The sequence below is a fragment of the Haematobia irritans genome, chromosome 5 (assembly GCF_050003625.1).
Source record: "Haematobia irritans isolate KBUSLIRL chromosome 5, ASM5000362v1, whole genome shotgun sequence".
NCBI classification, from domain to species: Eukaryota; Metazoa; Arthropoda; class Insecta; order Diptera; family Muscidae; genus Haematobia; species Haematobia irritans.
The window spans coordinates 117647486-117671735 of record NC_134401.1 but is presented as its reverse complement, the minus strand read 5'-3'; the positions used below and the strand labels follow the sequence as shown (position 1 = coordinate 117671735).

Sequence of the window (24250 nt, the reverse complement as noted above, 5' to 3'; positions counted from 1 at the left end):
CAGTTGTTTGACTTTAAACAGGTGTCCACATATGGGGACAGAGAGCGGTAATGGGTTTCTGTTGATCTGTCTTTTCTAAAAACCTATATTATTTGTTCATGTCTTAAAATCCATTCCTTACAACCGGGGTACGTTATGATATGTATATCATAGACAAATCAATATATTGTTTACAAGCAACCAAAATTATTGGCATCCTTTTATAAGGAATGGTATTCGATATGGTGTTCAGAAATAATAATAATAATTGTTTGTAAAGTTTGTCGATGTCTAACTATTGAATGTAAATAAAATATTTTTGTATGGGGTTCTAAATAATGATAATCGTAATTATGCATTTTTTTAAATCCTCCTCAGATGGCAACAATGGATATTTTCATGTATTTTGATGAAAGCCAGCAATTTGAGCAAGACTACAAAATCACAACTATGTTAGCCAACATAAAATAAGAGCATTTATCAGGAGAGAAACGTAAATCTCAATAGCAAAAGTAATAGCGGGAACAGACATACCGACGAGCAAATCTTTGTTTGTTGCATTGGCAAATACATAATGCCCAGAAATGAAATAAGAAACTCTGAAATACGTCTAGTCTTGCCCACAAAATTACTCACAAAGAGAATTATGAATCCGTTTGTGTCACTCAGCTCACGAAGCTTGCCGCCTCGCGATGCTTTAGGAAACCCCGTTGTTGTATATATCAGAGATGAATTGAACTCTAATCGGATACGTTGTCCTCCAAAAACAAAAACCAAAACTTTAATCGGAAATACCATATTACACTGAACTAGGAATAATTTTAATAACTATGCTCGAAGAAAGTGTCATTATTTGAGTAAACCCAAACACATAAAAACGCCAAACGAAGAGAAAATTATACCAAAAATGTAAAAACTATAACACAAAGTTAATGGTATATATTTTTTTTTTTTTTGTTAACAAAAGCCTATTATACTATGTACGAAGAGGAATATTGGGGGAGACTAACTACATTATCGCAAACGGAAGCCAAATACAAAATGTGAATGTTGAATAAGTGCTACGGAATGCGGCAACAAAAACTACTAATTTTATGCAAAGAAAAGGGTAGATAAAATACATTTTAATATAAAGCCAACGAAAATTTAAAAAATTTTTTTTTTTTGGTTAAATATGTACGCTCTCACAGCGAAGTAAAGTTTTATATCTCTTGGAGAGCCATATTCTCCCCCCAATATACTCAGTATTTTACAAGTATATATAAATCTCAATAGAAGACTGAAGATTGCAGCAAAATATTGATTTTATTAAAAGAGAGGAAGGAAATAAACGAGGGCGTAAGACCCTTAAAAATAACATTGCAACAAAAATTACATTTTAACCAGAATCATTAAAACAGAGAAAATAGTAACAATGTTACAACTGGTTTGGGGAGGAAATAGGAGAAAACATTTTAGGGATTTTTTCTCGCACTTTTTGAAGTCCCGGGAAAGCGGGAATGTTTTCATATGCACCCGCCCTTACGCATAGAATGTGGTAATATTATTGAATCCATGATTTCATATTAGGTTTAAATTTAAAAAAAATTGTACTTTTCCTCTGTTGGTTAAGCTACACTTGTAGTTTAGTCAATGCATGGTTTTAAGCTGAAATCAAAAACAACAATAATGATTGAAAAGAAACCCACAATAATAAACAAAAGGGAAATGGCTTTGGTTAAAAGTGAACTTGGACTGCACACGTTGCACAGAGCTTTCTCGTACACAAATATTCGTGATTGATATGATGTACATTAATTTTAAAGTCAATGCAAAATCATTTTTTTCAGGGAAATGGCTTTGGTTAAAAGTGAACTTGGACTGCACACGTTGCACAGAGCTTTCTCGTACACAAATATTCGTGATTGATATGATGTACATTAATTTTAAAGTCAATGCAAAATCATTTTGTAGATTTTCGTAATTTCTTAATTTTTCGTCGCTATCAACCCCCTTCACATATTCATTAATCACAAATTTCAACTTAGTCTTTATAAGGCTTAACTTATGGTCCCATTTGTATGATATGCATTTTGTTGAGAGATTCAGAAGATTTTAATTTTTTTTATTGTTCTATTACATCAAAACTAACATATCACTAAGGTTCAAGATTTTATGTTCTGGTACTTCGAAAATAGTATGGTGACACTTGAACAGTGATTGGCGTTTAAAACCTTTAAAATAAATATGTAGAAAGATTTCGTTGTAGTTTTTCGACATCATCTGGTATGTATTTTAATGCGTCCTTGTTAACTAAGTCCATAGAATGAAAACTCATCCAATATGGAACAGATTTATTTATTCATTCATTTAATCAATCAACGTAACTGTGGACTATATGGATTATGATTCTTTTGATTTTATTCTTTATCATGGTTGCTACACCAAATTTCGATCCAACCTCACAACCTGCCTTACATTTTCTTTGTCACTTGTTTGATTTAGCCTTAAATTTAAACACTATAATTAGAAAACAAAAAACTAAAAATGAGCCAAAAAGAGACAGAAAGGTCAGAAAAATTAAAAAAGAGCCAAATTTGGAGCCAAAATAAAAGAGCCAGCTGCTCAAAAAAGAATTTGGTTCTTTAGAGCCCGTAACGGCAACGCTAGTAATGATCCGAAATGTGCCAACTTCATAACACTCATATGGATTTAATTCTAGTAGCTAGCTATGTGCCATGTCGGTGACTTTTCAGTCGGCATTTTATATCATGTGTGTGAAAATAAATTATAATGGATCTCGTTATAAAATTACAAAATGAGCGCCCCCTATATGTCAAATTTGGAACTAAAGTTACATTATAATGGATTTATGGTCAACAAATAATTGTAACAAAATGCACAAAACGCGCAAATTAGTTAAGATAATATATCAAATTGTATAATATAAGTCGAACTCTATCCAAAAAGGTGTTCCAATACTCCATAACAATCATTGGTATGGAGATATAGTACCTTTTATACCTTGTGTCTCAGAAAGCAAACAAACAAGTGTGGGCTGTCAAACCCTACGGGGAATGGAAGTAGAAATCGGGATCTACTCAAAAACACAAACCTTGTGTTCCAGACCCGCTGGGGAGCCGAGATATTGGCCACTTTGTGTTATGGGCCACTCATCCTGGAAAGAAATTTTCAAATTTCATCCAAATGGAAATATGTGGGCTGTCAAAACCTACGGGGAATGGAAGTAGAAATCGAGATCTACTCAAGCACATAACTCATGTGTTCCAGACCCGCTGGGGAGCCGAGATATTGGCCACTTTGTGTTATGGGCCACTCATCCTGGAGAGAAATTTTCAAATTTCATCCAAATGGAAATATGTGGGCTGACAAAACCAACGGGAAATGGAAGTAGAAATCTAGATCTACTCAAAAACACAAACCTTGTGTTCCAGACCCGCTGGGGAGCCGAGATATTGGCCACTTTGTGTTATGGGCCACTCATCCTGGAGAGAAATTTTCAAATTTCATCCAAATGGAAATATGTGGGCTGACAAAACCAACGGGAAATGGAAGTAGAAATCTAGATCTACTCAAAAACACAAACCTTGTGTTCCAGACCCGCTGGGGAGCCGAGATATTGGCCACTTTGTGTTATGGTCCACTCATCCTGGAGAGAAATTTTCAAATTTCATCCAAATGGAAATATGTGGGCTGACAAAACCAACGGGAAATGGAAGTAGAAACCGAGATCTACTCAAAAACACAAACCTTGTGTTCCAGACCCGTTGGGGACCCGAGATATTGTCCACTTTGTGTTATGGGCCACTCATCCTGGAAAGAAATTTTCAAATTTCATCCAAATGGAAATATGTGGGCTGACAAAACCAACGGGAAATGGAAGTAGAAATCTAGATCTACTCAAAAACACAAACCTTGTGTTCCAGACCCGCTGGGGACCCGAGATATTGTCCACTTTGTGTTATGGGCCACTCATCCTGGAAAGAAATTTTCAAATTTCATCCAAATGGAAATATGTGGGCTGACAAAACCAACGGGAAATGGAAGTAGAAATCTAGATCTACTCAAAAACACAAACCTTGTGTTCCAGACCCGCTGGGGAGCCGAGATATTGGCCACTTTGTGTTATGGGCCACTCATCCTGGAGAGAAATTTTCAAATTTCATCCAAATGGAAATATGTGGGCTGACAAAACCAACGGGAAATGGAAGTAGAAATCTAGATCTACTCAAAAACACAAACCTTGTGTTCCAGACCCGCTGGGGAGCCGAGATATTGGCCACTTTGTGTTATGGGCCACTCATCCTGGAAAGAAATTTTCAAATTTCATCCAAATGGAAATATGTGGGCTGTCAAAACCTACGGGGAATGGAAGTAGAAATCGAGATCTACTCAAGCACATAACTCATGTGTTCCAGACCCGCTGGGGAGCCGAGATATTGGCCACTTTGTGTTATGGGCCACTCATCCTGGAGAGAAATTTTCAAATCTCATCCAAATGGAAATATGTGGGCTGACAAAACCAACGGGAAATGGAAGTAGAAATCTAGATCTACTCAAAAACACAAACCTTGTGTTCCAGACCCGCTGGGGAGCCGAGATATTGGCCACTTTGTGTTATGGGCCACTCATCCTGGAGAGAAATTTTCAAATTTCATCCAAATGGAAATATGTGGGCTGACAAAACCAACGGGAAATGGAAGTAGAAATCTAGATCTACTCAAAAACACAAACCTTGTGTTCCAGACCCGCTGGGGAGCCGAGATATTGGCCACTTTGTGTTATGGGCCACTCATCCTGGAAAGAAATTTTCAAATTTCATCCAAATGGAAATATGTGGGCTGACAAAACCAACGGGAAATGGAAGTAGAAATCTAGATCTACTCAAAAACACAAACCTTGTGTTCCAGACCCGCTGGGGAGCCGAGATATTGGCCACTTTGTGTTATGGGCCACTCATCCTGGAAAGAAATTTTCAAATTTCATCCAAATGGAAATATGTGGGCTGTCAAAACCTACGGGGAATGGAAGTAGAAATCGAGATCTACTCAAGCACATAACTCATGTGTTCCAGACCCGCTGGGGAGCCGAGATATTGGCCACTTTGTGTTATGGGCCACTCATCCTGGAGAGAAATTTTCAAATCTCATCCAAATGGAAATATGTGGGCTGACAAAACCAACGGGAAATGGAAGTAGAAATCTAGATCTACTCAAAAACACAAACCTTGTGTTCCAGACCCGCTGGGGAGCCGAGATATTGGCCACTTTGTGTTATGGGCCACTCATCCTGGAGAGAAATTTTCAAATTTCATCCAAATGGAAATATGTGGGCTGACAAAACCAACGGGAAATGGAAGTAGAAATCTAGATCTACTCAAAAACACAAACCTTGTGTTCCAGACCCGCTGGGGAGCCGAGATATTGGCCACTTTGTGTTATGGGCCACTCATCCTGGAAAGAAATTTTCAAATTTCATCCAAATGGAAATATGTGGGCTGACAAAACCAACGGGAAATGGAAGTAGAAATCTAGATCTACTCAAAAACACAAACCTTGTGTTCCAGACCCGCTGGGGAGCCGAGATATTGGCCACTTTGTGTTATGGGCCACTCATCCTGGAAAGAAATTTTCAAATTTCATCCAAATGGAAATATGTGGGCTGTCAAAACCTACGGGGAATGGAAGTAGAAATCGAGATCTACTCAAGCACATAACTCATGTGTTCCAGACCCGCTGGGGAGCCGAGATATTGGCCACTTTGTGTTATGGGCCACTCATCCTGGAGAGAAATTTTCAAATCTCATCCAAATGGAAATATGTGGGCTGACAAAACCAACGGGAAATGGAAGTAGAAATCTAGATCTACTCAAAAACACAAACCTTGTGTTCCAGACCCGCTGGGGAGCCGAGATATTGGCCACTTTGTGTTATGGGCCACTCATCCTGGAGAGAAATTTTCAAATTTCATCCAAATGGAAATATGTGGGCAGACAAAACCAACGGGAAATGGAAGTAGAAATCTAGATCTACTCAAAAACACAAACCTTGTGTTCCAGACCCGCTGGGGAGCCGAGATATTGGCCACTTTGTGTTATGGGCCACTCATCCTGGAAAGAAATTTTCAAATTTCATCCAAATGGAAATATGTGGGCTGTCAAAACCTACGGGGAATGGAAGTAGAAATCGGGATCTACTCAAAAACACAAACCTTGTGTTCCAGACCCGCTGGGGAGCCGAGATATTGGCCACTTTGTGTTATGGGCCACTCATCCTGGAGAGAAATTTTCAAATTTCATCCAAATGGAAATATGTGGGCTGACAAAACCAACGGGAAATGGAAGTAGAAATCTAGATCCCCAGCGGGTCTGGAACACAAGGTTTGTGTTTTTGAGTAGATCTAGATTTCTACTTCCATTCCCCGTAGGTTTTGACAGCCCACATATTTCCATTTGGATGAAATTTGAAAATTTCTTTCCAGGATGAGTGGCCCATAACACAAAGTGGCCAATATCTCGGCTCCCCAGCGGGTCTGGAACACAAGGTTTGTGTTTTTGAGTAGATCTAGATTTCTACTTCCATTTCCCGTTGGTTTTGTCTGCCCACATATTTCCATTTGGATGAAATTTGAAAATTTCTCTCCAGGATGAGTGGCCCATAACACAAAGTGGCCAATATCTCGGCTCCCCAGCGGGTCTGGAACACAAGGTTTGTGTTTTTGAGTAGATCTAGATTTCTACTTCCATTTCCCGTTGGTTTTGTCAGCCCACATATTTCCATTTGGATGAGATTTGAAAATTTCTCTCCAGGATGAGTGGCCCATAACACAAAGTGGCCAATATCTCGGCTCCCCAGCGGGTCTGGAACACATGAGTTATGTGCTTGAGTAGATCTCGATTTCTACTTCCATTCCCCGTAGGTTTTGACAGCCCACATATTTCCATTTGGATGAAATTTGAAAATTTCTTTCCAGGATGAGTGGCCCATAACACAAAGTGGCCAATATCTCGGCTCCCCAGCGGGTCTGGAACACAAGGTTTGTGTTTTTGAGTAGATCTAGATTTCTACTTCCATTTCCCGTTGGTTTTGTCAGCCCACATATTTCCATTTGGATGAAATTTGAAAATTTCTTTCCAGGATGAGTGGCCCATAACACAAAGTGGCCAATATCTCGGCTCCCCAGCGGGTCTGGAACACAAGGTTTGTGTTTTTGAGTAGATCTAGATTTCTACTTCCATTTCCCGTTGGTTTTGTCAGCCCACATATTTCCATTTGGATGAAATTTGAAAATTTCTCTCCAGGATGAGTGGCCCATAACACAAAGTGGCCAATATCTCGGCTCCCCAGCGGGTCTGGAACACAAGGTTTGTGTTTTTGAGTAGATCTAGATTTCTACTTCCATTTCCCGTTGGTTTTGTCAGCCCACATATTTCCATTTGGATGAGATTTGAAAATTTCTCTCCAGGATGAGTGGCCCATAACACAAAGTGGCCAATATCTCGGCTCCCCAGCGGGTCTGGAACACATGAGTTATGTGCTTGAGTAGATCTCGATTTCTACTTCCATTCCCCGTAGGTTTTGACAGCCCACATATTTCCATTTGGATGAAATTTGAAAATTTCTTTCCAGGATGAGTGGCCCATAACACAAAGTGGCCAATATCTCGGCTCCCCAGCGGGTCTGGAACACAAGGTTTGTGTTTTTGAGTAGATCTAGATTTCTACTTCCATTTCCCGTTGGTTTTGTCAGCCCACATATTTCCATTTGGATGAAATTTGAAAATTTCTTTCCAGGATGAGTGGCCCATAACACAAAGTGGCCAATATCTCGGCTCCCCAGCGGGTCTGGAACACAAGGTTTGTGTTTTTGAGTAGATCTAGATTTCTACTTCCATTTCCCGTTGGTTTTGTCAGCCCACATATTTCCATTTGGATGAAATTTGAAAATTTCTCTCCAGGATGAGTGGCCCATAACACAAAGTGGCCAATATCTCGGCTCCCCAGCGGGTCTGGAACACAAGGTTTGTGTTTTTGAGTAGATCTAGATTTCTACTTCCATTTCCCGTTGGTTTTGTCAGCCCACATATTTCCATTTGGATGAGATTTGAAAATTTCTCTCCAGGATGAGTGGCCCATAACACAAAGTGGCCAATATCTCGGCTCCCCAGCGGGTCTGGAACACATGAGTTATGTGCTTGAGTAGATCTCGATTTCTACTTCCATTCCCCGTAGGTTTTGACAGCCCACATATTTCCATTTGGATGAAATTTGAAAATTTCTTTCCAGGATGAGTGGCCCATAACACAAAGTGGCCAATATCTCGGCTCCCCAGCGGGTCTGGAACACAAGGTTTGTGTTTTTGAGTAGATCTAGATTTCTACTTCCATTTCCCGTTGGTTTTGTCAGCCCACATATTTCCATTTGGATGAAATTTGAAAATTTCTTTCCAGGATGAGTGGCCCATAACACAAAGTGGCCAATATCTCGGCTCCCCAGCGGGTCTGGAACACAAGGTTTGTGTTTTTGAGTAGATCTAGATTTCTACTTCCATTTCCCGTTGGTTTTGTCAGCCCACATATTTCCATTTGGATGAAATTTGAAAATTTCTCTCCAGGATGAGTGGCCCATAACACAAAGTGGCCAATATCTCGGCTCCCCAGCGGGTCTGGAACACAAGGTTTGTGTTTTTGAGTAGATCTAGATTTCTACTTCCATTTCCCGTTGGTTTTGTCAGCCCACATATTTCCATTTGGATGAGATTTGAAAATTTCTCTCCAGGATGAGTGGCCCATAACACAAAGTGGCCAATATCTCGGCTCCCCAGCGGGTCTGGAACACATGAGTTATGTGCTTGAGTAGATCTCGATTTCTACTTCCATTCCCCGTAGGTTTTGACAGCCCACATATTTCCATTTGGATGAAATTTGAAAATTTCTTTCCAGGATGAGTGGCCCATAACACAAAGTGGCCAATATCTCGGCTCCCCAGCGGGTCTGGAACACAAGGTTTGTGTTTTTGAGTAGATCTAGATTTCTACTTCCATTTCCCGTTGGTTTTGTCAGCCCACATATTTCCATTTGGATGAAATTTGAAAATTTCTCTCCAGGATGAGTGGCCCATAACACAAAGTGGCCAATATCTCGGCTCCCCAGCGGGTCTGGAACACAAGGTTTGTGTTTTTGAGTAGATCTAGATTTCTACTTCCATTTCCCGTTGGTTTTGTCAGCCCACATATTTCCATTTGGATGAGATTTGAAAATTTCTCTCCAGGATGAGTGGCCCATAACACAAAGTGGCCAATATCTCGGCTCCCCAGCGGGTCTGGAACACATGAGTTATGTGCTTGAGTAGATCTCGATTTCTACTTCCATTCCCCGTAGGTTTTGACAGCCCACATATTTCCATTTGGATGAAATTTGAAAATTTCTTTCCAGGATGAGTGGCCCATAACACAAAGTGGCCAATATCTCGGCTCCCCAGCGGGTCTGGAACACAAGGTTTGTGTTTTTGAGTAGATCTAGATTTCTACTTCCATTTCCCGTTGGTTTTGTCAGCCCACATATTTCCATTTGGATGAAATTTGAAAATTTCTTTCCAGGATGAGTGGCCCATAACACAAAGTGGCCAATATCTCGGCTCCCCAGCGGGTCTGGAACACAAGGTTTGTGTTTTTGAGTAGATCTAGATTTCTACTTCCATTTCCCGTTGGTTTTGTCAGCCCACATATTTCCATTTGGATGAAATTTGAAAATTTCTCTCCAGGATGAGTGGCCCATAACACAAAGTGGCCAATATCTCGGCTCCCCAGCGGGTCTGGAACACAAGGTTTGTGTTTTTGAGTAGATCTAGATTTCTACTTCCATTTCCCGTTGGTTTTGTCAGCCCACATATTTCCATTTGGATGAGATTTGAAAATTTCTCTCCAGGATGAGTGGCCCATAACACAAAGTGGACAATATCTCGGGTCCCCAACGGGTCTGGAACACAAGGTTTGTGTTTTTGAGTAGATCCCGATTTCTACTTCCATTCCCCGTAGGTTTTGACAGCCCACATATTTCCATTTGGATTAAATTTGAAAATTTCTCTCCAGGATGAGTGGCCCATAACACAAAGTGGCCAATATCTCGGCTCCCCAGCGGGTCTGGAACACAAGGTTTGTGTTTTTGAGTAGATCTAGATTTCTACTTCCATTTCCCGTTGGATTTGTCAGCCCACATATTTCCATTTGGATGAAATTTGAAAATTTCTCTCCAGGATGAGTGGCCCATAACACAAAGTGGCCAATATCTCGGCTCCCCAGCGGGTCTGGAACACATGAGTTATGTGCTTGAGTAGATCTCGATTTCTACTTCCATTCCCCGTAGGTTTTGACAGCCCACATATTTCCATTTGGATGAAATTTGAAAATTTCTTTCCAGGATGAGTGGCCCATAACACAAAGTGGCCAATATCTCGGCTCCCCAGCGGGTCTGGAACACAAGGTTTGTGTTTTTGAGTAGATCTCGATTTCTACTTCCATTCCCCGTAGGTTTTGACAGCCCACATATTTCCATTTGGATGAAATTTGAAAATTTCTTTCCAGGATGAGTGGCCCATAACACAAAGTGGCCAATATCTCGGCTCCCCAGCGGGTCTGGAACACAAGGTTTGTGTTTTTGAGTAGATCTAGATTTCTACTTCCATTTCCCGTTGGTTTTGTCAGCCCACATATTTCCATTTGGATGAAATTTGAAAATTTCTCTCCAGGATGAGTGGCCCATAACACAAAGTGGCCAATATCTCGGCTCCCCAGCGGGTCTGGAACACAAGGTTTGTGTTTTTGAGTAGATCTAGATTTCTACTTCCATTTCCCGTTGGTTTTGTCAGCCCACATATTTCCATTTGGATGAGATTTGAAAATTTCTCTCCAGGATGAGTGGCCCATAACACAAAGTGGCCAATATCTCGGCTCCCCAGCGGGTCTGGAACACATGAGTTATGTGCTTGAGTAGATCTCGATTTCTACTTCCATTCCCCGTAGGTTTTGACAGCCCACATATTTCCATTTGGATGAAATTTGAAAATTTCTTTCCAGGATGAGTGGCCCATAACACAAAGTGGCCAATATCTCGGCTCCCCAGCGGGTCTGGAACACAAGGTTTGTGTTTTTGAGTAGATCTAGATTTCTACTTCCATTTCCCGTTGGTTTTGTCAGCCCACATATTTCCATTTGGATGAAATTTGAAAATTTCTTTCCAGGATGAGTGGCCCATAACACAAAGTGGCCAATATCTCGGCTCCCCAGCGGGTCTGGAACACAAGGTTTGTGTTTTTGAGTAGATCTAGATTTCTACTTCCATTTCCCGTTGGTTTTGTCAGCCCACATATTTCCATTTGGATGAAATTTGAAAATTTCTCTCCAGGATGAGTGGCCCATAACACAAAGTGGACAATATCTCGGGTCCCCAACGGGTCTGGAACACAAGGTTTGTGTTTTTGAGTAGATCTAGATTTCTACTTCCATTTCCCGTTGGTTTTGTCAGCCCACATATTTCCATTTGGATGAAATTTGAAAATTTCTCTCCAGGATGAGTGGCCCATAACACAAAGTGGCCAATATCTCGGCTCCCCAGCGGGTCTGGAACACATGAGTTATGTGCTTGAGTAGATCTCGATTTCTACTTCCATTCCCCGTAGGTTTTGACAGCCCACATATTTCCATTTGGATGAAATTTGAAAATTTCTTTCCAGGATGAGTGGCCCATAACACAAAGTGGCCAATATCTCGGCTCCCCAGCGGGTCTGGAACACAAGGTTTGTGTTTTTGAGTAGATCTAGATTTCTACTTCCATTTCCCGTTGGTTTTGTCCGCCCACATATTTCCATTTGGATGAAATTTGAAAATTTCTTTCCAGGATGAGTGGCCCATAACACAAAGTGGACAATATCTCGGGTCCCCAACGGGTCTGGAACACAAGGTTTGTGTTTTTGAGTAGATCTAGATTTCTACTTCCATTTCCCGTTGGTTTTGTCAGCCCACATATTTCCATTTGGATGAAATTTGAAAATTTCTCTCCAGGATGAGTGGCCCATAACACAAAGTGGCCAATATCTCGGCTCCCCAGCGGGTCTGGAACACATGAGTTATGTGCTTGAGTAGATCTCGATTTCTACTTCCATTCCCCGTAGGTTTTGACAGCCCACATATTTCCATTTGGATGAAATTTGAAAATTTCTTTCCAGGATGAGTGGCCCATAACACAAAGTGGCCAATATCTCGGCTCCCCAGCGGGTCTGGAACACATGAGTTATGTGCTTGAGTAGATCTCGATTTCTACTTCCATTCCCCGTAGGTTTTGACAGCCCACATATTTCCATTTGGATGAAATTTGAAAATTTCTTTCCAGGATGAGTGGCCCATAACACAAAGTGGCCAATATCTCGGCTCCCCAGCGGGTCTGGAACACAAGGTTTGTGTTTTTGAGTAGATCCCGATTTCTACTTCCATTCCCCGTAGGGTTTGACAGCCCACACTTGTTTGTTTGCTTTCTGAGACACAAGGTATAAAAGGTACTATATCTCCATACCAATGATTGTTATGGAGTATTGGAACACCTTTTTGGATAGAGTTCGACTTATATTATACAATTTGATATATTATCTTAACTAATTTGCGCGTTTTGTGCATTTTGTTACAATTATTTTTTGACCATAAATCCATTATAATGTAACTTTAGTTCCAAATTTGACATATAGGGGGCGCTCATTTTGTGATTTTATAACGAGATCCATTATAATTTATTTTCACACACATTTTTATATCTTTTATTGGAAATTTGTCAATTCCAAGAGATTAAATATTAGTCTAGTAAAAAATGACTATGAGCCACCAATGTAACCCCAGCTTCAGCCAAACAGCAAAAAGTTTTACAGGAAAAATTTATATCCAGCTGTTGACTTTTCTGAGCGTTTCCCATTGATTGAAACAAGCCAATCCTCCCAAAAGCTCAGTTTTATTAATATTAACATTTTCACATGTCTTTTAGTTTTACTGCCACCTTAACAAAAGGACTCACGTTTGTTTTCTGGAAGAGAAACTGACATGGACCAATGACCATATACAAAACGTACATTACACCACTGCTATCAGTAGACCACCAATATTCCCAGCTCCAAAGTTATACCACTTCATAATATATGCAGCTATAATATGCATCTCCAGTTATACTATGTTCGCTTTTACAACAACTCTTCTAGGCATAATTGTGATTAGGTATCTATTTCACTATGAGTACACCCGCAACATTGAAAATATGCATGTATGTAACCATGTATATAATAGCAAATATTTGTATCAATTTAAATTAGATTGAATTCATCAATAGTGGCCGATTTTTTGTCTTTCATATAAAATGATTTTAAAAACCTCCAAGTTAATACAACAGCTTATTGGACTATTTTGGTGGGGGCAGTCAGGCCAATGTAGATGAAAACAAAATATACGAAAAAAAAAAGATGTCAAACATGTAAAACAGGTTCCTCTCTCCACCATTGAATAACTTGTGGTGTCCGCCGTTTTTATCGTTTGTTGGTAATGAACGTTATACACTTTTGGCTGCCTTTATTCTTCTTCTTATTTTCGTTAAACTGAAATGTTATATCAATAGTCTTAAGTTTTTTTTTTGTTAACTGGCTTGTTTTTTTATATGTAAAGCGGCAACAATTGTATGTGCTTACTAAGCTGCATTGAAAAACGTGCTACTAAACAAAAATATATGAAAGAATTCAACGGCAAAGATTTATAAGTTTGTTTTTATGAAAATCAATAACGTTGAAGTTATTTAAAAAGCTGACCTCTTATATTTAGAATGTTTCATTTTATTGGAAATTTCGAATATTTTATGCATCCTCTATGAGGATTCTAAACTCAGTGAACACAAAATGCTAAAAACAAGGAACTCATGGAAAAATAAGAGATTTTAGTATGTAAATGTAAAAAAATATGAAGGTCAGATTGCTCGGCCAAAGGCCAAATACTTTGTATATTACTTATTTGAAGTTAAAAAATAAAAAAACAAAAACCAAGTTCCAAAACGAATTCTATTAAAAATATTATTAAAATAAATTGATGTTGATCAACTCCAACATCAACATATGTTATAAAGGGTGATTTGTTAAGAGCTTGATAACTTTTTTTTTAAAAAAAAACGCATAAAATTTGCAAAATCTCATCGGTTCTTTATTTGAAACGTTAGATTGGTCCATGACATTTACTTTTTGAAGATAATTTCATTTAAATGTTGACCGCGGCTGCGTCTTAGGTGGTCCATTCGGAAAGTCCAATTTTGGGCAACTTTTTCGAGCATTTCGGCCGGAATAGCCCGAATTTCTTCGGAAATGTTGTCTTCCAAAGCTGGAATAGTTGCTGGCTTATTTCTGTAGACTTTAGACTTGACGTAGCCCCACAAAAAATAGTCTAAAGGCGTCAAATCGCATGATCTTGGTGGCCAACTTACCGGTCCATTTCTTGAGATGAATTGTTCTCCGAAGTTTTCCCTCAAAATGGCCATAGAATCGCGAGCTGTGTGGCATGTAGCGCCATCTTGTTGAAACCACATGTCAACCAAGTTCAGTTCTTCCATTTTTGGCAACAAAAAGTTTGTTAGCATCGAACGATAGCGATCGCCATTCACCGTAACGTTGCGTCCAACAGCATCTTTGAAAAAATACGGTCCAATGATTCCACCAGCGTACAAACCACACCAAACAGTGCATTTTTCGGGATGCATGGGCAGTTCCTGAACGGCTTCTGGTTGCTCTTCACTCCAAATGCGGCAATTTTGCTTATTTACGTAGCCATTCAACCAGAAATGAGCCTCATCGCTGAACAAAATTTGTCGATAAAAAAGCGGATTTTCTGCCAACTTTTCTAGGGCCCATTCACTGAAAATTCGACGTTGTGGCTCGTTAGTAAGTCTATTCATGATGAAATGTCAAAGCATACTGAGCATCTTTCTCTTTGACACCATGTCTGAAATCCCACGTGATCTGTCAAATACTAATGCATGAAAATCCTAACCTCAAAAGAATCACCCTTTACAATATAATTTGAAAACAAAAGTAATGCTTTCAACGAAATTTTTGGCATATTTTTTCAAAGTGAAACATGAAATAATTATGTATTTAACATTATGTGATTTGAAAGGGAAAGGTTGGTAAGATTGCTCAACATTGATGGTCATGTTTACCACTTTTGTACAGGGTGGCTTACACAAAGTGTTTGTCATACCATACATTTTGTATGAAAATATTTTTTTTTGTTTTATAAACTGATCTATTTTTTAACAATTCAATTTTTCTCGATATGAACACCAGTTGCCTTCACTATTTCCTCGAGTAGGTAGGAAAAACGAAATACAAACAATGTAATCCGCCCTTAATTTGGCACATTCTAAAGCAAAGGTTTCTTCAGCGCAGCAATATTCCATTCTGGAAATTTCATTGTGAAAGATGATCCTCGCTCTGATCGATGAAATTACGAAAAATATTGTCCATATAAAAGTTGGAGTAAAATTGGCTTCAAGAAAATGTTGCGACAAAAACTTGCCACATTTTTTCGTCGAGAAACCACCAACATATTAAACTGATGGAATAATGCTTCTAGAGGAAAAAGGGGCAAAAAGTGGTCGTAGAAATTTGAAATGACTTTTTCGACTACCCTATATAACAAATATATAGACTAAAATGAAAATTGACATTGGTAGACTATGCCGCGAATAATGTTTACATATTTTGTTTTAATTTCCATCTGTGAGACGCAAACATAGCACATGCCTTAATTTGAAATAATTTTTAACAGATTCAATTCACTATTGCCTTATGGAATAGCAGAATTTAAAGTAGGGCAATATAATTGTAATTTCGAAAAATAAATATCATCAGGAGACCTACAACAACATATCTATCAATATCATCAGTAGACCTACAATATATGTAGATCTACAAAATAAAAAAAAAAAAATACACAGAACACATGAAAAAATTTGCAACAAAGAACATACATTGAATGTGAGAACTAGACATAAGGGCTGCTCGATGGGAATAATTTGTTCTAAAACTTTTGGAGGATTAATTTCAAACGAAGAGATCCCAGTGCATAGAATTTTTTAGGGGTTTTGATTGGTGGAAAAGCCTAGATTTCGAGATATCAACATCTGAAAATCGGTATTTTCCTTAATATTTTTGTTAATTCTGACAGCAATTTTTCATAAAATGAATCAAATTGCTTTTTTGGCGTTCTTGATAAAAAATAGTATATTTTAAAGAGAAAATATTAAGTAACTTTGTCAGAAGAGCGTAGTTTTCAAGATACCGACCCTTGAAAATTGGCGTGTCCCGGCCTTCGGTCGCAGTTTGAGACTTTCTCCTATGGACAGGGTCCAAAGTGAGTTAACGCGAACCCAAAGTGGACAAATGGGGGGCCTTCGGCCGGGTTCTGAGACTTTCTTCTATGGACAGAGTCCAAAGTGGGCTAACGCGAACCCAAAGTTGATAGAAGATTTAAGCTTAATTGGTTATTGGGAATGCAGTTTACGACTACAATTGGTAATCGAAGGAATATTTCATATTTTTAAAGCATTTCCTTCCAATCTCTTTGGCTCTTCACATTCACCATTCGAAATGACAACAATGTATATTAATTCCTATTGTTGCCATCTTTCTTCATGAAAATGTGGCATCTCTATGAAATGACGTTAATGTAAAAAACAAAACAGAGAAATCCCAAAGAAAACTGACAGAGGTGTAAATGAGTACAGCATACTATATACGGCAAATTCTATGAGAGTAAAAAAGACAGAGCTACCCAACTTCATTCGCCTCACAAAAAAAGAACAACAACAACACCAGTCATATGTGTATACATGTAATTGTAATGAAAAAAAAAAAAAACAGAAAACCTTGTTGGTTGTCTAATAATTGCCAGAAATTTGATGAAATTTTATTTCACACAAGGCACACATTCTGGATTCTTGTATACAAAAGTTAATATTGGTTTAAAATCCTAAACTATCTCATCATCTCGCGATTATAGGTAAAGCAACAAAAACACCATCAAAAAGAGGTCATGTCTGTAGGTTTTATAAGCGTTGATGAAAGGAAAGGCAAAAGAATTTTATATTATACGGCGCTTGCTTGTTTGCCTCTCACTAGTTTTATATATATATATATTGATAATTCTTCTTTTAAATAGACATATGAAGTATAACCTCAAAAATACTGAGCACGAATTAAGACAGAATGCAAAACACTTTAGGGAGACAAATAAGAAGGGTAGCGTGGGGTAGAGGCGAAAAGAAAATGCAAAAATATCAAACAAAAGAATCTTGATATGTACTTTACAAAGTTCTTGCCTTCAGTATTTATGCTTTGATAAAATAAAATGTTTTGTTCGTGCGTTGAACGGTACTTTCAGTTTTTTTCTCCAACGTAAGAATAAAACGAATATATAAAACATAACAAAAAATTAAAAATTGAGGTTAGGATATAGCCCGATGTTTGTTTAATGCATTTTTCCACCTTTAATAGCAGGATTTCTGAATAAACTCTAAAAAATAGACTCACCATAAATGCTAATGAAAACCCGTACGGAAAGCTGCTAATTCCACAGAAACTTTTGTCTGGGCCTTTAGCTCCTCAGCCGAGTTTTTTTTTACTCTTTATGTCGTATTCAGGGTTTCTCTTTAACGTTTCCACTTATTTTAATAGACAAATGGAATAGAATATCAATTTTCTATTGCGTTTCATGGAATACTTTGGAAATCTTCTCACATAAAATCAATTACCAAAAGGCATTTTATCTTATTTTAAAAACCAAAAACCGTATGTATGGGGTTGTCCTCTACGTCACGTCACTCACTACATTATTAAATTCGGTGGTCGTATGTGTGAATTGAACTGCGAGACGGGTGCCCGAGCTTTTTTGGGGGGTTTCTTTCCTCTTGTACTAAGTTAAAAACTCGTGGCAAAAAAGTAAGTCCTCGTTTTGAGGTATTGCTTAGGTATTTTATTGAATTATCCTCAAACTGCTACCAAAATATGATATATATGTTGTTGGCATTCAAACTAGTGTTCCAAATGCACTTGAATTTTTCGTCACTTTCGCCATTTTGTTAAGCAACACCTTTTCGCTTTTTTCGAGATTTCTTGAACTCGAAAACAGGTAATTTTTGAATAAAATTTGTAATGTCTGTATTTACGGAACGATTTCCTTTAATTGCACTGTGATTAAATTTTTTCAACAATATATGGAATTTTTCCCTTTTTATTTTACTTTTAATTACACACACAGTGAAACACTAGCAATTTTCATTAACGGAGAGAAATCGTACAATTGTGCCTTGCAACGCAGCTGACCGGATCTTGACTGAACTTTAATATGGCGGCGCGTACGGTTGAACGAAAATAACTACAAAACAACACATCGTCAAGACAACAGTGATGCCAACGCTAATAAAAACATTTCGTTATTTTCCGCAAATTTGAAAAGAAATCTATTATACTGTAATAAATTGTATTATAAGCCTAGTACTAAGATCACGTTTTCGCACGAAAAACTGTTATACCCCATATAAAAAACGTAAGTGCGGAATAAATGCGAAATCTTTATTTTCAATTTCAATTTATTGAGACAATACAATAAGCCAAAACGAGCACAATAATAGTGTACTTATTTTGAGCATTGTCAAGCAAATATTTATGCAACCCTGAATTTTTCGCACCAAAAATAGGCAGGTATATTATTTCGCATAAATAAGTTAGCATCCCTGGTTTTGAGACCCTATTTACGGAGATAGATGAAGATATTAGTTTTTTTTTGGCAGAAACGAACTTAGTACTAAAGGTGGGTATTAAGTTCGAGTTTAGCTCCTAAAATCGTCATTTTTTCACGATTACTTGATATACTGAATATTAAAAAAAAATCAAAATTTTTTACTTGGAAATGTAATAAGAAAATATTAACAACCCTACATTGTGCGTCATATTCATAGTGTTCACTAGATGTCTAAAAATTTGATTTTTAACTAGAATGCTTAAAAAGTTGAGCTTGCTTTGTGATTAGGTTGGCCAAAATCTGCGAAACTTATATCCAAGGAATTGTATTTCTACTTTTACTTTCTGAAAATATTTTTAGACAAATTATGCAAAAGAACGCATATAAACCAAAGCTAGTGAAATAATTTAATTAGGCGTTTTTGGTGTCCTGCGATAAAAACGAATATTCTAGCTCAGCTTTCTGATAAATTGGCATCACTGTCATCATAAGGTTGATACTTCGTTAAGTTTTTATGTACCAGAGCTGTATTTTGTAGTTAATAACTAAAAAATATATCCATTCTGTTGAATAGGTGGGTTCCCGACTGAGTCGGAATAAGAAAGATGTGAAATTAGCAGCATTAACAGTTTATCCATGGCTGAATAAGGAGGTTGAATCACGATAGCAAAAACAACAAATTTCAATATGTTGTTTACAATTTTAAGAAGTCAAAATCAGCTGATAAAAGAATCGTATGGCATTGGTAAAAGTAGCAATTATTTATTCTTTCAATTGTCCTGAAAAAATAATTAAAATCCAGAGAAAAATAAAGGTTCAAATTTAATTGTGTCACCTATGAGTGATTGTGAAGTGGATAATTCATCCAAGGAACGCCGATATGAGACAAATAAGACTGTAATACCCACCAAAGTTAAGAATGGAAGTCAGTCAAATGGATCTTCGCCATCTATTAACAAAAACAGTTTATGATGCAGTTTAAAAACTGATGTACGTGGTATTTTGGGTCTGGAATATGTTATCAAGATACTCAAGTCAACTTTGAACAATTCTCCAGCTATGAATGCGCGAGTTTGTTTGAGATGCATTTGCTATGCAGTGTCATTAGAAGAGCTGCAATCACCATAAACATATGATTTTGACATCTTAAAATTTGTCGAAATAAAAAAATTGTAATCATATGGGCCCATGATTTAACCTTCTTGTTCAGCCATGCAGTTTATCGAAGAAATGTACATGGTAAAAGTAGGCTAGAAGTTTTCGTTAACGTTTTTGTATATGGGTGTAAAAGTGCAGAAATATACATGAAGACAAGGCAATTGGAATTTTCAAAACTTTAGACTAATACAAAGTTCGTGTTTCACGGCGACAAAGAACTGGAGTCTAGCGAAGGGGATAAAATCGAACCGTGAAATGAAGGTTCGATATTTCATAACAATTTATTCTATTGTTTTTTACTCTTTTCCGTCACAAATTTATCGAATATGAAAACAAAATTTGTATGCCTGTATTCTTTCAAGTTTTTATTAAAAAACAAATATTAAATATGGGCCATATTGAGAGCTATTTTCAAAAAAGGGATATGATGTATGTCTAGTTTAGCGCATGGATATGCCAGGTGTATACTTCCCATGTAATCTAGGATTGGAAGGGAATGAAAAGTGTTTAAAAAAGTCATCTAAACATACTCTAGGAATCGGTATAGATTGCCATCCAATATTCGTCTCCAACAACTTCATTTGTATTTCTAATGTCCAAAAGTCAATAATAACAAAAATACTTCAAGGTCAACACCCGATTTTTATTGTGTCGATCAAACGTCTTTGGTTATCAAGAAAAAGATGAATTTGAAGATGACAAAAGTGTACCCAAACCTAAATCTAGTACTTATACAGGAATTTGAGATTTCAATAATGTCAAATAAATCAAGATATTCCGATTTTAATATTTAATTTGATCTTTCGTATATACCTGCTACATTCACATTTGCAAATTATCTGATAAAGTTTAGCTATGTTTTAACCACCTACTTGTTCGATAGGCTTATTTTTAAAAATAAAAATCTTTTTTTCTTTTTTTATTTTGTTGTTATATTTCGTATTTAACTTTACATCTTATATAGTTCACCCCATACTTTTAGACTGAATCATTATCGCTTCTATGTTAAACGCAACTCGTTTAATCTGAAAATTGAAAAAAAAAAACAAGATGTATATTAGAATATAATTGTAAAATATAAAAATATTTGAATAGAATATAAGTTAAAAGTTCAGAAGTTTTAAAAGTATAATATTGGAACGTTGCTGGCATAGCTTGTCATGTTAAAAAAAAACAAATTCTCAGTTTTCGCAAATGACGGTTTGTTGTATAAGTTACAGATATTACAAGATCCCAATAGATTCTATATCCTCATATGTATGTAAGTTATTTCCTATTTAGGAGGATCTCGATCTTTGATTTATAGCCATTTGTAGTAGTATTGCTGCCTGAATATGTATTTATGGCAACATCTCAGCCAAACTGCCTTTATTTTACTAATGTTTCATCCTTAAAAACTTCAATATCTTTTAAGAAGACCTCAAAACCTACTTACTCAATGAATTTTAAAGCAAAATTTTCTTTTGGTGTTTGTCAGATCTGGCATTATTTTGAGTATCGTACAGTGCCAGTGTCCTTTGTTCGACCATCACCATCGCTCTCGTAGAAGCGATATTAAGGTTGGACAATGTATACGAAGTCATATGTCCCGTTTTATATATTATTTATTATAATATATAAACAAAGTCGCTATTCGTAATTTTAAATCACTAGGCGAGTTAAACTACAACTTCATATAGCATATACATTAGGGCTATAACTTTTTAACAATTTTTGCGAATTTCAAAATTGGCATACTATAGTCCAATAGGCCATTAAAAACTATGAAGAAATACGTTTTTACTTTTTCGCTAGCGTCAAAAAAGTTCACCCACCAACAGCGATGACGTTTAGAATATGAATATAAAAACAAAAAACAATTCTGTCAAACTTTATTTTAGTTTTAATGGAAATTTTAGCTTCTTCGACGCGTTTTCGAGTATAGCCCCCTTTATTGTTAATAATTTGGCTTCGTGATTCATTGCATTTCAATACGTCTTATAAGAAAAGTGTAATAGTGGTTCAAAAAAATTCCAAAATTTTTATTTTTTTTTTTTTGTATTGATTTAGAAAATGCGTTTGGTGGGTGAAGGTTTTTTCTTAAAATGATGCAAGATAATGCTTTTCATTAATAAAACATCATGGCGCATCTCGTGGTACTAAACCAAAAAAAAAAAAAATGGTTATAGCCCTAATATGCATACATATATAGTTAGGTATGATGACAGCCCTTTATTTAAAAATCACTTCAGAATATTAAGTTCATTTTGATACCACAGTTAATGAACTTCTCTATCATAAATGATATCCGCCCGATTCTATGTTTACAGAAGCTTGAGAACACACGGATTAAAACTATTATTCTTTATATGCGGCTTACGAACAGTTCCAATACTTTGGCTCATATAATAAGTGTAAATATTTTTGGGTGCAGTATACATTTTTAACTTCCATTTTTTTCTTTATTAGATGAATAGAAAGTAATTATCAACTCCCTAGTTGGTTTTTGTTAAATTTTCTTGAAAGAAGGATTGAATCATTGCTAATATTTTATGTGGCAGTCAGGTGTAGGCTACACTCTAAACATACTCAACGTGTGCATCATACCATTCAGTACGAGGATGAAATCCGAGAAAACGACCCTATTTGAAGAATGTAAAGCTCATCTTCATCAATATAATGAAATGTGTAACAAACCAATGAAAACTACGGCTACTACCTACATTAGTTTCTCTTGAATAGTTCCCGCATCCACGATATTCTCCAGATGGAGAATATTTTCGAATTCGTAAAACGCAAAAGTAAATAGATTTTGAACCATTTCATGTTTTGTCATGAAATTTCTTTCAACTAAATTGCATATCCATAGGAACTATGTAGACCAATTTCGTATTATATATCATTGTGGTTCAGAAAATAAAGGTTGGAGAAAGTTTTGCGAATTCGTAAACCAGTACAGGGGGACAGGACATCTGTTTCTCAGAAAAGATGAATATAATCAGTGCATTTGTCCGAAACTTTTCAATTGACGTGCTAGATTGGCAAAGCATTGTGACTCATTGCTTTTCATGCCCATTTTGACTACAGATTATTGTTAGCTCTATTCACCATGTCCGAGTGTTTCAAAGCTCCTATAAGTGGTTTCACACCTAATTTAATCTGGACTTGTTGGGGAAGTTTTTTTATTAAACTACTGTCCGAATATGGATGAACTGAAAAGGGCACAGACCCTTTTGCAGTTTCAACATATTATTAATAAAATCCGAAATCATAACATTCTGGCATAGGTCCGGGGGAAAATTACATGGCAAAGTAACAAAAGAAATTACATAACATTTAACAATTTCAAGAAAACCGCGAAGAAATTGCTTTATTCTATTGCTCACTGGCCATTTATATTATAAAACTCGCATAGTTTTATTATACTAACCTAAATTTTGGTATTTAAGATTTCAAGAGTTGATGTCTGACGATCAAGAATGGTGAACCAAAACCCAAAACGGTAAAGGTGGTGAAAATTGCTGTCAACTTGTAGCGATTGTTCAAGCTGAAGGGCAAGTTCTGGAAAAGAAAAAAAGAAATTAATTTCGTGTTATAATTTTTCCATCAAGAAAAAGTTCAAATTATGTAATCACAATCTGAGTTGATTACAAAGTTTAGAAGCAAATTTCATTTCTTAATTGCACGACACTTACCTCTCCGGGAATACCACCATGGCTGTGGTGCCTGACCATGAACTTGGAAACATTACGGGCCAGCAATTTGGTTGGGTTCAACATTTTTTTGCACTAAAAATTTGGGCTTTAACAAACACGAGATGAAAATTCTTCTCTGCTGGTAGTGTCAAACTCTTGAACAAACACTAGTGATTTGTAGTCAACGGGTACTCAAAATTCATTGGTAACTGATTTGTTTACAAATGTCAATATGCTTAGTCGCAGTGTTGCCAAGTTATCATCAATGGTATATATCCAGCTCTGTCTTTTGTTATTGCATATGTTTTAAATGAGAAATAAATTACATTTTCCAACAGATTTCACACCGATACGAAAACACTAGTAGGACAAAAGTGTTATCTGGCGCCCGTCATATTACTACATTAAGGCCATTCTTTAATATCTTTATTATGTGTTTTTTTTTTGGTACAATAACTAGAAACTTATAAACACCTTTTGAGAGCATCAATTGAATTGGTTTACATTCTTTAGAATAAGATCGCAGTAAATAGAAAAGGCGGAGAACACAGTATCAAAAAATTTTTTCAAGGATAAACCTAATTATGTTCACCTTGTTTACTACTTTGAATTCATTTCTGGTCGTTAAAA

At 36.8% G+C, this 24250-nt stretch overlaps 2 protein-coding genes across 5 annotated transcripts in view; both read right to left on the bottom strand.

The window, feature by feature from the left end:
- Sin3A (SIN3 transcription regulator family member A) overlaps positions 1–18382 on the bottom strand; it is a 47158-nt gene extending 28776 nt beyond the window's left edge. For 3 of the 4 annotated variants that reach the window (XM_075312464.1, XM_075312467.1, XM_075312466.1), the window contains exon 1: positions 17579–18380. The gene's annotated coding sequence lies outside the window, so the exon portion shown is untranslated. Of the gene's footprint in view, positions 1–17578 lie in introns of all 4 variants that reach the window. The other variant, XM_075312468.1, reaches the window with a different exon arrangement.
- Positions 18383–23355: 4973 nt separating this feature from the next.
- Positions 23356–23804, bottom strand: COX7C (Cytochrome c oxidase subunit 7C). The gene is made up of 2 exons (XM_075310900.1): positions 23621–23804; positions 23356–23486 (listed from the first exon to the last, which is right to left on the bottom strand). The coding sequence occupies exons 1-2, from the start codon at positions 23702–23704 to the stop codon at positions 23370–23372; spliced, it is 201 nt and encodes a 66-aa protein (XP_075167015.1). The 5' UTR covers positions 23705–23804; the 3' UTR covers positions 23356–23369.
- Between the last annotated feature and the right edge of the window lie 446 nt (positions 23805–24250).